Below are 14,085 nucleotides of genomic sequence, written 5' to 3' on the forward strand. Positions count from 1 at the left end.
AGCCGGTTTCCTGAGTTTAATTTTAATGCAGCTTCCTTGTTCTTTGGCAGACCTGATATCTGGTTTGATGATGTAGATCCAGACGACATTGAAGCTGCAATGGGACCAGAAGCTGCGAATGTTGCCCGGCGGCAGATAGAAACAGAAACTAGAAAACCCTGCCCTGCCGTACAAAATGTGGATAAAATTCTGGTTAAAGATGGAGCTTTCGAAGGGTAGGTGGTGAGCAAAATAATACCAGGTATCCTAACCAACAACTGTGTGGAAGGACAGCGTAGAGGGAGCTTTACTCTGTATCTTAACCCCGTGCTGTACCTGTCCTGGGAGTGTTTGATGGAGGACAGTGTAGAGGGAGCTTCACTCTGTATCTAACCCCGTGCTGTACCTGTCCTGGGAGTGTTTGATGGGGGACAGTGTAGAGGGAGCTTTACTCTGTATCTATCCCCGTGCTGTACCTGTCCTGGGAGTGTTTGATGGGGACAGTGTAGAGGGAGCTTTACTCTGTATCTAACCCCGTGCTGTACCTGTCCTGGGAGTGTTTGATGGGGACAGTGTAGAGGGAGCTTTACTCTGTATCTAACCCCGTGCTGTATCTGTCCTGGGAGTGTTTGATGGGGACAGTGTAGAGGGAGCTTTACTCTGTATCTAACCCCGTGCTGTACCTGTCCTGGGAGTGTTTGATGGAGGACAGTGTAGAGGGAGCTTCACTCTGTATCTAACCCCGTGCTGTACCTGTCCTGGGAGTGTTTGATGGGGGGCAGTGTAGAGGGAGCTTTACTCTGTATCTAACCCCGTGCTGTATCTGTCCTGGGAGTGTTTGATGGGGACAGTGTAGAGGGAGCTTTACTCTGTATCTAACCCCGTGCTGTACCTGTCCTGGGAGTGTTTGATGGAGGACAGTGTAGAGGGAGCTTCACTCTGTATCTAACCCCGTGCTGTACCTGTCCTGGGAGTGTTTGATGGGGGGCAGTGTAGAGGGAGCTTTACTCTGTATCTAACCCCGTGCTGTACCTGTCCTGGGAGTGTTTGATGGGGGACAGTGTAGAGGGAGCTTCACTCTGTATCTAACCCTGTGCTGTCCCTGTCCTGGGAGTGTTTGATGGGGTAAACACAGTAAGAAGTTTAGCAACACCAGGTTAAAGTCCAACAGGTTTATTTGGTAGCAAAAGCCACACAAGCTTTCGGGACAGTGTAGAGGGAGCTTTACTCTGTCTCTAACCCTGTGCTGTATGAGCTTGTGTTTTGTAATGATGGGTCAGTGTGTCTGGTTTTATTGGGGTGCTACCTGCTCTTTCTGAATACCTCAGGCTGAAACAAAGTTTTCAAGACTCTGGTGTGTGTCTGGATAACCCTGCTGGCTTATTTTGCAGACTGACTAAAGCTGTGGCGCTGGACTGTGAGATGGTTGGTGTTGGGCAAGACAAGGCGGACAGCATCCTCGCACGGGTTTCCATCGTGAACCAATTTGGCAAATGCATTTATGACAAATATGTGAAACCTACGGAGAAGGTGACGGATTACAGGACCTGGGTGAGCGGCATCCGACCGGCTGATATCAAGAACGGTGAGGTCTCTCTCCTGCATCTCTGCTTTTAAATATTTCTGCTGTATTTGCAGACGGGATTTTGCTTGTCACGTTGGAAAGGCGATAAAGAGATAAATTAACAAGTTAGAGAGAAAAAATCAGGAACCGCTTAGAATTTCAGATCTTACAATCTGGAAGCAGTCAGTACAACCCATCCGTTCTCTTGGTATTTATCCTGCATACGAGCAGCTTTCTCTGTGCCCGCTCTGTTCCCGTTTCTCTTTGTCTTTTTGTTCCTACCTGTCTGTAACTTGTTTGGAAATGTTGACGTGGTCTCTCCGCTTCAGTCACTGATTCTGCGCAATCACAAACTCGCTAACCTCCCTGCATAAATGTTTCTCCTGTTCTCCACTTTAGGTTTCTTACATTTAAGATCACAAGAAATCAAATCTGCTCCAACAGGCAACAGGATCATGGCTGATCTGACATTCCTCACGTCCAATTTCCTGCCCTTTCCCTGTAACCCTTGATTACTGATCAAAAATCTATCTCAGCCTTAAACATACACACGGACTCTGCCCCCACAGCTCTCTGTGGCAAAGGGTTCCAAAAACACTCAACCCTCTGACAGAAGAAATCCCTCCTCATCTCAGTCTTAAATTGGCCCCTTTATTCTGAGATTACCCTTTGGTCCTAGACTCTCCCATGAGGGGAAACGTCTTCTCAGCATTTACCCTGTCAAAGCCCCTTAAGAATCCTATATGTTTCAATGAGATCACCTCTGATTCTTCGCAATCCCAATTCATAGAGTCCCAAACTGTTTAACCTTTCCTCATAAGACAGCATCTCCATACCTACTGAGCCTTCTCTGAACTGCCTTCAATGAAGTTATATCATTGTGCATCTGCATGCAGGATCATGATGGATGGTTTTTAATATTCGAATATGTGCCAAAGGGGAGAAAGAGCCCCTTCTAGATTAAAACTGGGGAGTGAAATGTTGCCTGACTTGAAACAAAGCCAATTTCAATGAGATCAAAAGTAAATTGGTCCAAGTAAGCTGGAAAAGAAAATTGACCAATAACACTACAAACAAAAATGTGAAATTTTCACATTATGGAAGATTATGTTCCATCATATCCAAATTCCAGTTTGGCCCCACCTCTCTATACCTCCTTCAACCGTGTACTCCTCTGAGATAACACAAGAACTAAGAGCAGGAGTCGGCCATCTGGCCCCTCGAGCCTGCTCCACAATTCAATAAGATCATGGCTGATCTTTTCGTGGACTCTGCTCCACTTACCTGCCGCTCACCATGGAATGTGGGACTCGCTGCCACGGGGAGTGGGGAGAATGTGGGACTCGCTGCCACGGGGAGCGGGGAGAATGTGGGACTCGCTGCCACGGGGAGCGGGGAGAATGTGGGACTCGCTGCCACGGGGAGAATGTGGGACTCGCTGCCACGGGGAGAATGTGGGACTCGCTGCCGTGGGGAGAATGTGGGACTCGCTGCCGCGGGGAGAATGTGGGACTCGCTGCCACGGGGAGAATGTGGGACTCGCTGCCGCGGGGAGAATGTGGGACTCGCTGCCGCGGGGAGAATGTGGGACTCGCTGCCGCGGGGAGCGGGGAGAATGTGGGACTCACTGCCACGGGGAGAATGTGGGACTCGCTGCCGCGGGGAGAATGTGGGACTCGCTGCCACGGGGAGAATGTGGGACTCGCTGCCACGGGGAGAATGTGGGACTCGCTGCCACGGGGAGAATGTGGAACTCGCTGCCATGGGAGCAGGGAGAATAGAAATATAGACATAGAAACATAGAAGATAGGAGGAGGCCATTTGGCCCTTTGATCTCTGTACTCTTCCAACTCTGGCCTCATGTCCATCTCTGAGCGACCGTGCCCTCCGCTTCCTGGGCCTAAGGTTTGGAATTCCCTCCCTAATCCTCTCTACCTCTCCCCAAACGATGCTTGTTTAGACCTATCGTTTTGACCAGCGTTGGGCTCTCCTGTCCTACTAACTGGTTATGTAGATGTGCCTAATTTTGTTTGACAATGCTCCTGTGAAACACGTTGGGACATTTAACTAAATAAAGGTGGTCTTTAATTACAAGTTGTCAGATTGGTTAGGGCATTGATGTTGCCCCATGAGGCAAGAGAGGGGAGCAAGTGTTGAGTCACCTTGGATAAGAAAATTAATTGAAATTAAAATGAGATTTGGCAGGTGACAAATATGAGTCTCGTAATGTGACAATGAAACTGAGGAGGGATCACAAACGATTAGAAAAGTTAAGAGGACAGTTAGAGCGGAAAGGGAAGTTGTAAAGAACTTTATAAAAGTCTATGATGTGAAATATTTAAAGGGTTAATATAAGGAAGGAATGATGGGAGAAAATAGGTGAGCCTGTGCTTTGGTTTTGACACTAGAGTGGGATGGTGGATTGAAAGTGTGTGAGGAGGAGATGGAGCAGTTAGAGAGGGTAACTCCAGATAAGGAAAAGTGCTCAACAAAATTGTGTGGAACTCAGAGGTCGAATGGATATTGGGGCTCTGACTTACATCCTGGAATCCTGAGGGAAGTCAGAAGAAATTGTCCACAATTTTTCAAACGGGTGTTACATAGAAACATAGAAGATAGGAGCAGGAGGAGGCCATTCGGCCCTTCGAGCCTGCTCCGCCATTCATTACGATCATGGCTGATTGTCCAACTCAATAGCCGAATCCTGCTTTCTCCCCATAACCTTTGATCCCATTTGCCCCAAGTGCTATATCCAGCCACCTCCTGAATACATTCAATGTTTTGGCATCAACTACTTCCTGTGGGAATGAATTCCACAGGCTCACCACTTTGAGTGAAGAAATGTCTCCTCATCTCCGTCCTAAATGGTCTACCCTGTATCCTCAGACTGTGACCCCTGGTTCTGGACTCCCCCACCATCGGGAACATCCTACCTGCATCTACCCTGTCTAGTCCTGTTAGAATTTTAAGTCTCTATGAGATTGCCCCCCTCATTCATCTGAACTCCAGCGAAAACAATCCTAACCTAATCAATCTCGCCTCATACATCAGTCCCGTTACTTCCAGAGGACTGGAGGGTTGTCAATGTAGCATCTCTATTCACAAAGGGATAAACCAGTTACGTTCAGATCAGTCGGCCTCACACCAGTAGGCGGTACGTTTCACAAGGTTAGAAATGGGACAAAATTAATATGTGAAGAGACAATGAAGTAAAGGACATCAAACATGGATTTATGAAATTAGTAAGTCATGTCTCAAAACATTAACTGGTTCTCTTCAGAGAAAACAATGAGAGTTTATTGATAAATGGACAGTGTTTATATGGATTTGTGGAAGACATTTGATAAGATACCACAGAGAAGGAAGTTGCATAAATGCACAGAAAACAGTGCCTAATGCTTGTTGAACTTGTTGAGTAGTGAAGATGAGTTCTATTTGATTCCAGGTTAACTCTATTTCTCTCTCAGATGTTGACAGACCTGCTGTGTAATTCCATGACATGCTGTTCTTCAGATTTCCAGCATCGTAGTGTTTTGCTTTTGTTTAAATATTTGAAGTTGCAACGTGTGAGACACAATGTATTTGAAACTCAATTTTCTACACGGTTTGGCCATTTTGCAGGTGAAGACTTCAGAGTTGTGCAGAGGGAGGTGGCAGCCATCTTGGAAGGCAGGACGTTAGTTGGTCACGCTGTCCACAATGATCTCAAGGTCAATATCTGGGCAGACTCAGTGATTGGTTTAGACTGTGTGTGGGGGGGGTGTGTGTGCGTGTGTGTGGGGGGGGTGTGTGTGCGTGTGTGTGGGGGGGGTGTGTGTGCGTGTGTGTGGGGGGGGTGTGCGTGCGTGTGTGGGGGGGGTGTGCGTGCGTGTGTGTGTGGGGGGGGTGTGTGCGTGTGTGTGGGGGGGGTGCGTGCGTGTGTGGGGGGGATGTGCGTGCGTGTGTGGGGGGGATGTGCGTGCGTGCGTGGGGGGGGTGTGCGTGCGTGTGTGGGGGTGGGGGGGGGGTGGCGCTGGAGAGGGTAGGGACATCTCCTGAGTAAAATTTATAATTGAAAAAAAAACCCTAAACTGACTTTTCTTTTGAATAACCAATAGGTTCTCCAGTGTTGCCTGCATGTAAATGTTTTGTTTGGGACTGAGTCGATGCTGTCCTTGCATAGGGTCCTCAGTGAAATTCACCACTTACGAGAAGGGACTTGGGTGGTGATGTCGCACTCGTGCCTGGGTTTACCCCATCTCCCCTAAAGGTGCTGGGATCCATATGTGGGTCATGGCCATTCTCTAATAAACCTCATCCAAGTGTGTGTGAGACTAGCATGCCAAGAGTAGAGCAGTGTGCTGTAGCGGTTCTGTCACTGCTCTAATGATCTATGAGTTCAAATCCCAGGGTCAGATTGCTGTAAAAACTCACTAATGTCCTCTAGGGAAGGAGGCCTGCTGTCCTTACCCAGTCTGGGCCCACACGTGACTCCAGGCCCACACTTGCTTTTTGCTGGTCCAAGATTCAATGCACCTGGTTCAGCCCCTGCTAACGAAACTGATCACATAAGAACATAAGAACTAGGAGCAGGAGTAGGCCATCTGGCCCCTCGAGCCTGCTCCGCCATTCAATAAGATCATGGCTGATCTTTTTGCGGACTCAGCTCCACTTACCCGCCCGCTCACCATAACCCTTAATTCCTTCACTGTTCAAAAATTTATTTATCCTTGCCTTAAAAACATTCAATGAGGTAGCCTCAACTGCTTCACTGGGCAGGGAATTCCACAGATTCACAACCCTTTGTGTGAAGAAGCTCCTCCTCAACTCAGTCCTAAATCTGCTTCCCCTTATTTTGAGGCTATGCCCCCTAGTTCTAGTTTTACCCGCCAGTGGAAACAACTTCCCTGCTTCGATCTTATCTATTCCCTTCATGATCTTACATGTTTCTATAAGATCTCCCCTCATTCTTCTGAATTCCAATGAGTATAGCCCCAGTCTACTCAGTCTCTCCTTATAAGCCAACCCTCTCAACTCCGGAATCAACCTAGTGAATAGTCACACCCCAGATCAACGTAGCGAGGGCCCGCTGGTTTGGGAAGGCTCTACAAGTCATGTCTCAACTACTCAGGTGTGCAGACCCGAAAGATTATTTATAAAAAATTCTCAAAAAGTATTTAACCAAGAAAATGGCTATTGTGTAACAATAAAAGTAGTAAACTATACAAGCGGCTACTTCTGAATGTGACACTTTAATTATTAGTAAGCACTGTCTAATTTGCCATAGATTCTGTTCCTGGACCATCCAAAGAAGAATATTCGTGACACGCAGAAATACAAACCTTTCAAAACAGCTGCCAAGGTAAGTGAAGTGAAGTTTGGGTTTCTCCATCAGTTGTAGCTGCCTATTGAACACAGACAGAGTACATCAGTAGCATTCAGCTATTGGCCGATAGACCCAAACTTAGTTGAGCCAAACCATTTGCAATTGCAGGATATCCCACTGGGCTTGTAAACTGAGCCATTATTAAAACACACAATTCGACTGTTGCAAACTCAGCTGCCTCATCTGTCAGGCTGGGATAACGTCATTACATTGGTCTGTTTTGGCGTTGTACACTCATTCACCCCAACTGGCCCATGTTGGTCTTTAAGCCCCCCCCCCCCAACACTGCTTCAACTCCCCCCATCACCATAACCTTCTGTTCCCTTCTCCCTGTGTGTTTATCCTCCTCAGCTTCCCCTGAGATGCAGCTATAGCATCATTTTATCCAATGGCTTTTCAATGTCATAGTCCCTTTGGGGTTAAAACTAGGCTTACTAAAGTAATAACCCAGTCTGGGAACTGCGTAATTCATTATCCTAGAGTCACGAACTGAGATTATAACAGGCAACTGATAAATACGTAGCTAATTTTTAAAAATGTTTTTGATTTCCTTTTGTTTCTAATCAAAATCAAACGGTTCTAAATGTAAAATGGATGAGAAAAGATAATCAGTAATGAATCCAATTGGAAATTCAGGAGAATCTTGTTTTCCCAGAAAGTGGGGAGGCGGTGGGGCCCGCTCCCGCGGGGGAGACGGTGGGGCCCGCTCCCGCGGGGGAGACGGTGGGGCCCGCTCCCGCGGGGGAGACGGTGGGGCCCGCTCCCGCGGGGGAGACGGTGGGGCCCGCTCCCGCGGGGGAGACGGTGGGGCCCACTCCCGCGGGGGAGGCGGTGGGCCCCGCTCCCGCGGGGGAGGCTGTGGGGCCTGCTCCCACGGGGGTTGGTTGATGTGAATAGGTATTGGTACATTGAAGGGGAAGTTGGATAAACTGGAGAGAGGAAGAAATGGAAAGTTATAGTGATCTGGTGAGATTAAATCGGGTGGAGGGAAGGCTCCTCTGAAGCACGAGCTCCAGCAGAGACCAGTTGACCTGATTCTGGGTTGTACTTGCTGGGTAATTTCAGCGATGTCACTTGGGTCTCAGTTTACCACTTCCTTCTGAACCGATTAGGAGAAAGGCAAGCCAGAGTAAATGGATGGTAAACCAGGAAGCTGTTGCTGAAGAGGCTGATCACTGGTCCCATGTTAGAAAGATTGGAATGGAAGATTCATAAATTGAGAAGGACACAGCCTCATCTGCCAAGGCCAAGAGTGTGCAGCATTTTTGTTACGAACAGCTGCCTTTCGCGTTGTGGCCTCTGGAATGATGATTGGGAGTAGGAACCTCACTGGCTACCCCAGTTTTGCCCTCAGCACAGTGTGATTCTTATTGAAGATTTTCTGTTCTTTAAATTGTGCATTTACTTTATTTCTGTTCATTTCAATTTTTTTTATCTCTCTAGTGTGGCCGTCCCGCCCTCAAACATCTGTGTCGACAGATCCTAAAGGTGAAAGTTCAGGATGCTGAACATTCCTCGGTGAGTGTGTTGTGAGCCTCAGCACTGGCTGTGATATTCTGCAGCAGTTTTACCTACTGGCTTCAGGCTGTAATCAGAACCATTGAGTATCAGGAATTCCTGTCCCAAAAACCAGAAGTGCTGGAAAATCTGCACCTTTGTTCTGTCATTTGCGCATTCCAATCTCTTAATGGACGCTATTAGCACCATTCTCAGTCTTTATAACCACCCTTTACATTCCTTTGTCCTTTTGTCTATGACATCTTGGTCAGTTACAACACCCCCCCCCCCCCCCCCCTCCTCCACTGTGTCCCTTGGATATAAATCTCGTCCTATTCCTTCGTCTTTAGCTCTGACGAAGGGTCATCCAGACTCGAAATGTTGGCTCTATTCTCTCTCCACAGATGCTGTCAGACCTCCTGAGATTTTCCAGATTTTCAGCTTTTATTTCAGATTCCAGTGTCCGCAGTATTTTGCTTTTATCGGGAACTTTGTGTTGGGCTGTGTTTAGTTTTGGTGAAACAGCAGAAAACTCAGTTGTCTGTATCCTCCCCCTGTTTCACTTCCTCCCCGTCTGAAGGCACTGCCTCTCTCTGGGGTGCAGGTTCCTCACGCACGTGCATAGGGTTGTTAGACTGAAGGATAACTTAAAGTTTATTCATTAGTCACGAGTAGGCTTACATGAACACTGCAATGAAGCTGCTGTGAAATTCCACAGATATTACACAGATTGGGAGGAGACAAGACCATCAAAAGTCTCAGACCCTCTGCTTGGGGCGTCTTTGCTCCCACTGGCTGTGAGCCACACAGTTTGTGTCAGATTTAAGATAGAGGCTGAGTCAGGTAACACTGCTGCTTCTGGGAGTTGGCGCTGTATTGAGCTTCCCGCTTTGCCGACAGTGTTGAGAATTCCACTCGTGGCAACAGAGATTTGTCTGGAAACTGTTCAGTTACTGAGCTCATCAAACTGCACTCTCTCTCTGTGCTCAGGAGTGTTACTTTGTGCTACAGTACAAGGAGCAACATTCCCTGCAAATGTTCGTAATGCAGGAGTTAGTGTTGCATCCATTACATGTTCTCCCCTTGTTCAGTTAGTTTATTAACAGCTTAAATAAAAGATTAAGTAAAAAAAAAACAAAAGTAAAGTTCATTTATCAGTCACAAATAGGCTTTCATTAACACTGCAATGAAGTCACTGTGAAAATCCCCTAGTCGCCACACTCTGGCGCCTGTTCAGGTACACTGAGGGAGAATTTAGCACGGCCAATGCACCCTAACCAGCACATCTTTCAGACTGTGGGAGGAAACCGGAGCACCCGGAGGAAGCCCACGCAGACACGGGGAGAACGTGCAGACTCCACATAGACAGTGACTCAAGCTGGGAATCGAACCCGGCACTGCGAGGCAGCAGTGCTAACCACTGTGCCACCAGGGGGCTCCAGATCACCAGCCTGGGCTTAAGGATCCCATTGAAGAACGGCTAAGCTACCCAGGCTGTACAGGAACTTGCTGCTCAAAGCCTTTCCGACTGGAGTGACAATTCCACCCCCGCCCCCCGGCACAAGTGGTTTGTTCCATTCTGAAAGGTAGCCGACTGTTGGTGGAAGGTATCTGGATTCAGCACATCGGGAAGCAGTTATTGTGGCCGACATTGCTGCTATTTTCTCATTGGCATTCCTCCTCTAGTCTGTTGTGGATTTGCCATCCTGCTCTTTATTTTGAGGTATCATAAACTTCTAAAACAAGATTTTAAAACTTTGCTGTTCCTGCCACTGATCAGAAATGCACCAGGAGCAGTTGTGCGTACAGGGTGGCAGCAGTTGTGGGTGCAGGGTGGCAGCAGTTGTGCGTGCAGGGTGGCAGCAGTTGTGGCAGCAGGTTGGCAGCAGTTGTGGGTGCAGGGTGGCAGCAGTTGTGCATGCAGGGTGGCAGCAGTTGTGCGTGCAGGGTGGCAGCAGTTGTGCGTGCAGGGTGGCAGCAGTTGTGCGTGCAGGGTGGCAGCAGTTGTGCGTGCAGGGTGGCAGCAGTTGTGCGTGCAGGGTGGCAGCAGTTGTGCGTGCAGGGTGGCAGCAGTTGTGCGTGCAGGGTGGCAGCAGTTGTGCGTGCAGGGTGGCAGCAGTTGTGGGTGCAGTTTGGCAGCAGTTGTGGGTGCAGGGTGGCAGCAGTTGTGGGTGCAGGGTGGCAGCAGTTGTGGGTGCAGGTTGGCAGCAGTTGTGGGTGCAGGGTGGCAGCAGTTGTGGGTGCAGGGTGGCAGCAGTTGTGGGTGCAGGGTGGCAGCAGTTGTGGGTGCAGGGTGGCAGCAGTTGTGGGTGCAGGGTGGCAGCAGTTGTGGGTGCAGGGTGGCAGCAGTTGTGCGTGCAGGGTGGCAGCAGTTGTGGGTGCAGGGTGGCAGCAGTTGTGGGTGCAGGGTGGCAGCAGTTGTGGGTGCAGGGTGGCAGCAGTTGTGGGTGCAGGGTGGCAGCAGTTGTGGGTGCAGGGTGGCAGCAGTTGTGGGTGCAGGGTGGCAGCAGTTGTGCGTGCAGGGTGGCAGCAGTTGTGGGTGCAGGTTGGCAGCAGTTGTGGGTGCAGGGTGGCAGCAGTTGTGGGTGCAGGGTGGCAGCAGTTGTGGGTGCAGGGTGGCAGCAGTTGTGGGTGCAGGGTGGCAGCAGTTGTGCGTGCAGGGTGGCAGCAGTTGTGCGTGCAGGGTGGCAGCAGTTGTGGGTGCAGGGTGGCAGCAGTTGTGGGTGCAGGGTGGCAGCAGTTGTGGGTGCAGGGTGGCAGCAGTTGTGGGTGCAGGGTGGCAGCAGTTGTGGGTGCAGGGTGGCAGCAGTTGTGGGTGCAGGGTGGCAGCAGTTGTGCGTGCAGGGTGGCAGCAGTTGTGGGTGCAGGTTGGCAGCAGTGCAAACCGAGTGTACCGGAATGTACAACCATTCCTCACGCGTTTCCAGTCAGTGGCAGGAGTCGCAGTGCTTGGTGAATCACTGGTTGGTGCTGCTCACAGACAAGTGTGGGTTGGGTTGGGGGGGGGGGGGGGGGGGTCGTGATTCATGGCTTCTGATCAGTGTGATGAGGACACGAGATCGGGCTGGTCTGTGATGCCTTCTCTAGTTGCATGGCTGCTTGGTTAGGGTGGTGGAGATTCCGCACTCATGGAACCAGTACCCCAGTGGGTGGAATTGAGGCTTGTGTACATCCAGTGTCTCCAGTTGAACCAACAGGGCTTGTCACTGCTGTCTAACTGGCTACTTTCCCCTTCTGCCCCTTTAGGTACAGGACGCCCAGGCGACAATGAGACTTTATACACTGGTGAGGCAGAAGTGGGAGGCTGTGCGAAAGGCAAGGCACAAAAAGAAACAAGTTTCAAAGGAGGAGAAACTGAAACCTTCAAGCTAAGTTACGCAGGACTGTAAGGAGGTGGCAGTGCCGACACCCTGCACCCAGAGCCTGGCAGTGCCGACACCCTGCACCCAGAGCCTGGCAGTGCCGACACCCTGCACCCAGAGCCTGGCAGTGCCGACACCCTGCACCCAGAGCCTGGCAGTGCCGACACCCTGCACCCAGAGCCTGGCAGTGCCGACACCCTGCACCCAGAGCCTGGCAGTGCCGACACCCTGCACCCAGAGCCTGGCAGTGCCGACACCCCTGCCCCCTGCACCCAGAGCCTGGCAGTGCCGACACCCCTGCCCCCTGCACCCAGAGCCTGGCAGTGCCGACACCCTGCACCCAGAGCCTGGCAGTGCCGACACCCTGCACCCAGAGCCTGGCAGTGCCGACACCCCTGCCCCCAGAGCCTGGCAGTGCCGACACCCCTGCCCCCTGCACCCAGAGCCTGGCAGTGCCGACACCCCTGCCCCCAGAGCCTGGCAGTGCCGACACCCCTGCACCCAGAGCCTGGCAGTGCCGACACCCCTGCCCCCTGCACCCAGAGCCTGGCAGTGCCGACACCCCTGCCCCCTGCACCCAGAGCCTGGCAGTGCCGACACCCCTGCCCCCTGCACCCAGAGCCTGGCAGTGCCGACACCCCTGCCCCCAGAGCCTGGCAGTGCCGACATCCCTGCACCCAGAGCCTGGCAGTGCCGACACCCCTGCCCCCTGCACCCAGAGCCTGGCAGTGCCGACACCCCTGCCCCCTGCACCCAGAGCTCTGAGGTCAGTCTGTTTCCTCTCCCATCAAGGCTATCAATCTGACAGAGGAGCACCTGGTTTGAGGCATCAGTTGTACTTTTACAATGGCGGCTGTCACCTCAGTGAGAAGCACATCACACTGGAGCTGGATGATGTTCCGCAGGCTGCTCACCCCTCACACAAGTGTTTCCATACAGTGTTTTGACTTTGGGCTGGATTTGTTTGGAGTTTTTTTTCTTCCCACCTGTTTGTCTGAAAATCTGTATTTTTACTGATATTCCAACTCTGATCATTTACAAAATAAAATCTTGCTGGAATTTTCATTGAATATAAACTTAAGTGAATGACCGAGTGAAGAAAATAGTTTCTACACCCAATATCAACTTTAAACACAGCTATAGCACGGGGTTAGATACAGAGTAAAGCTCCCTCTACACTGTCCTCCATCAAACACTCCCAGGACAGGTACAGCACGGGGTTAGATACAGAGTAAAGCTCCCTCTACATTGTCCCCATCAAACACTCCCAGGACAGGTACAGCACGGGGTTAGATACAGAGTAAAGCTCCCTCTACACTGTCCCCCATCAAACACTCCCAGGACAGGTACAGCACGGGGTTAGATACAGAGTAAAGCTCCCTCTACACTGTCCCCATCAAACACTCCCAGGACAGGTACAGCACGGGGTTAGATACAGAGTAAAGCTCCCTCTACACTGTCCCCCATCAAACACTCCCAGGACAGGTACAGCACGGGGTTAGATACAGAGTAAAGCTCCCTCTACACTGTCCCCATCAAACACTCCCAGGACAGGTACAGCACGGGGTTAGATACAGAGTAAAGCTCCCTCAATGCAGCTGCATAAGCTTTAATTCTATTCCGATGAATTGCAATCTATCTCCACTTGCTGTTACTAACTGTTCTATTCTGCTTCCTAATTTATCCATCAATGAGGCAGTAGCATTGTGAAGAACAAACATTTTGAATGCTCTAGATTCATAGAATTCAAACTGGATACACTAAGGTATGAAAAATTAATAATAAACTGTGATATACCCAAACGCTGAACAAGATTGTCAGAGGCTGAGTCTGACTGTACCTGTTGCGTTATGAGCCTCCATGCCACTGTAATGTAAAGGTGTTTGAAAGCAAGGGTTAATGTAGGACTGCAGAATAGCACCGCCCATTCTATGATATTGCTACACGGTAGTCTAGTGAGGGGACAGTCTAGAGGGACAATCTGCAAGGATCCAGGCCAGAAACTCCGATATATTAGGGTTAGCTTTGTGAAAATGTGAAAATGTGAAAATAGCCTAGGTTTTAAATTTGGTTTTGGCATTAGGATGAGTATCAGGTGTTTCATTCCAGGTATGATTCAAGTGACCCACTAGGAAGCTTTTATCAAACAAAGTTTATTTAAGAACACAGAATATAACAAAAAGAATTAGCATAACTTTTACCAATTACAAGATTTAAACATTACACGGTGTAAACCTTAACAGCTAGCATCACGCCCACGTGATGCCGGGCTTGCAGCTTTTTAACACCTGCAGTGCATTGATCCTTTGAATGTTGGA

The 14,085-nt window shown here is 49.9% G+C and overlaps 1 protein-coding gene across 7 annotated transcripts in view; it reads left to right on the forward strand.

Annotated features, from left to right (window-relative positions):
- Window positions 1-11,804, forward strand: part of rexo4 (REX4 homolog, 3'-5' exonuclease) — a 211,832-nt gene extending 200,028 nt beyond the window's left edge. For 6 of the 7 annotated variants that reach the window (XM_078226163.1, XM_078226160.1, XM_078226162.1 and 3 more), the window contains exons 4-9: window positions 51-215; window positions 1,371-1,564; window positions 5,165-5,253; window positions 6,810-6,884; window positions 8,352-8,426; window positions 11,652-11,790. In XM_078226163.1, coding sequence (XP_078082289.1) covers window positions 51-215; window positions 1,371-1,564; window positions 5,165-5,253; window positions 6,810-6,884; window positions 8,352-8,426; window positions 11,652-11,777 — 724 coding nt within the window. In that variant the 3' untranslated portion in view covers window positions 11,778-11,790. Of the gene's footprint in view, window positions 1-50; window positions 216-1,370; window positions 1,565-5,164; window positions 5,254-6,809; window positions 6,885-8,351; window positions 8,427-11,651 lie in introns of all 7 variants that reach the window. The other variant, XM_078226158.1, reaches the window with a different exon arrangement.
- The last annotated feature ends 2,281 nt before the right edge of the window (window positions 11,805-14,085 follow it).

The sequence above is a fragment of the Mustelus asterias genome, chromosome 13 (assembly GCF_964213995.1).
Source record: "Mustelus asterias chromosome 13, sMusAst1.hap1.1, whole genome shotgun sequence".
NCBI classification, from domain to species: Eukaryota; Metazoa; Chordata; class Chondrichthyes; order Carcharhiniformes; family Triakidae; genus Mustelus; species Mustelus asterias.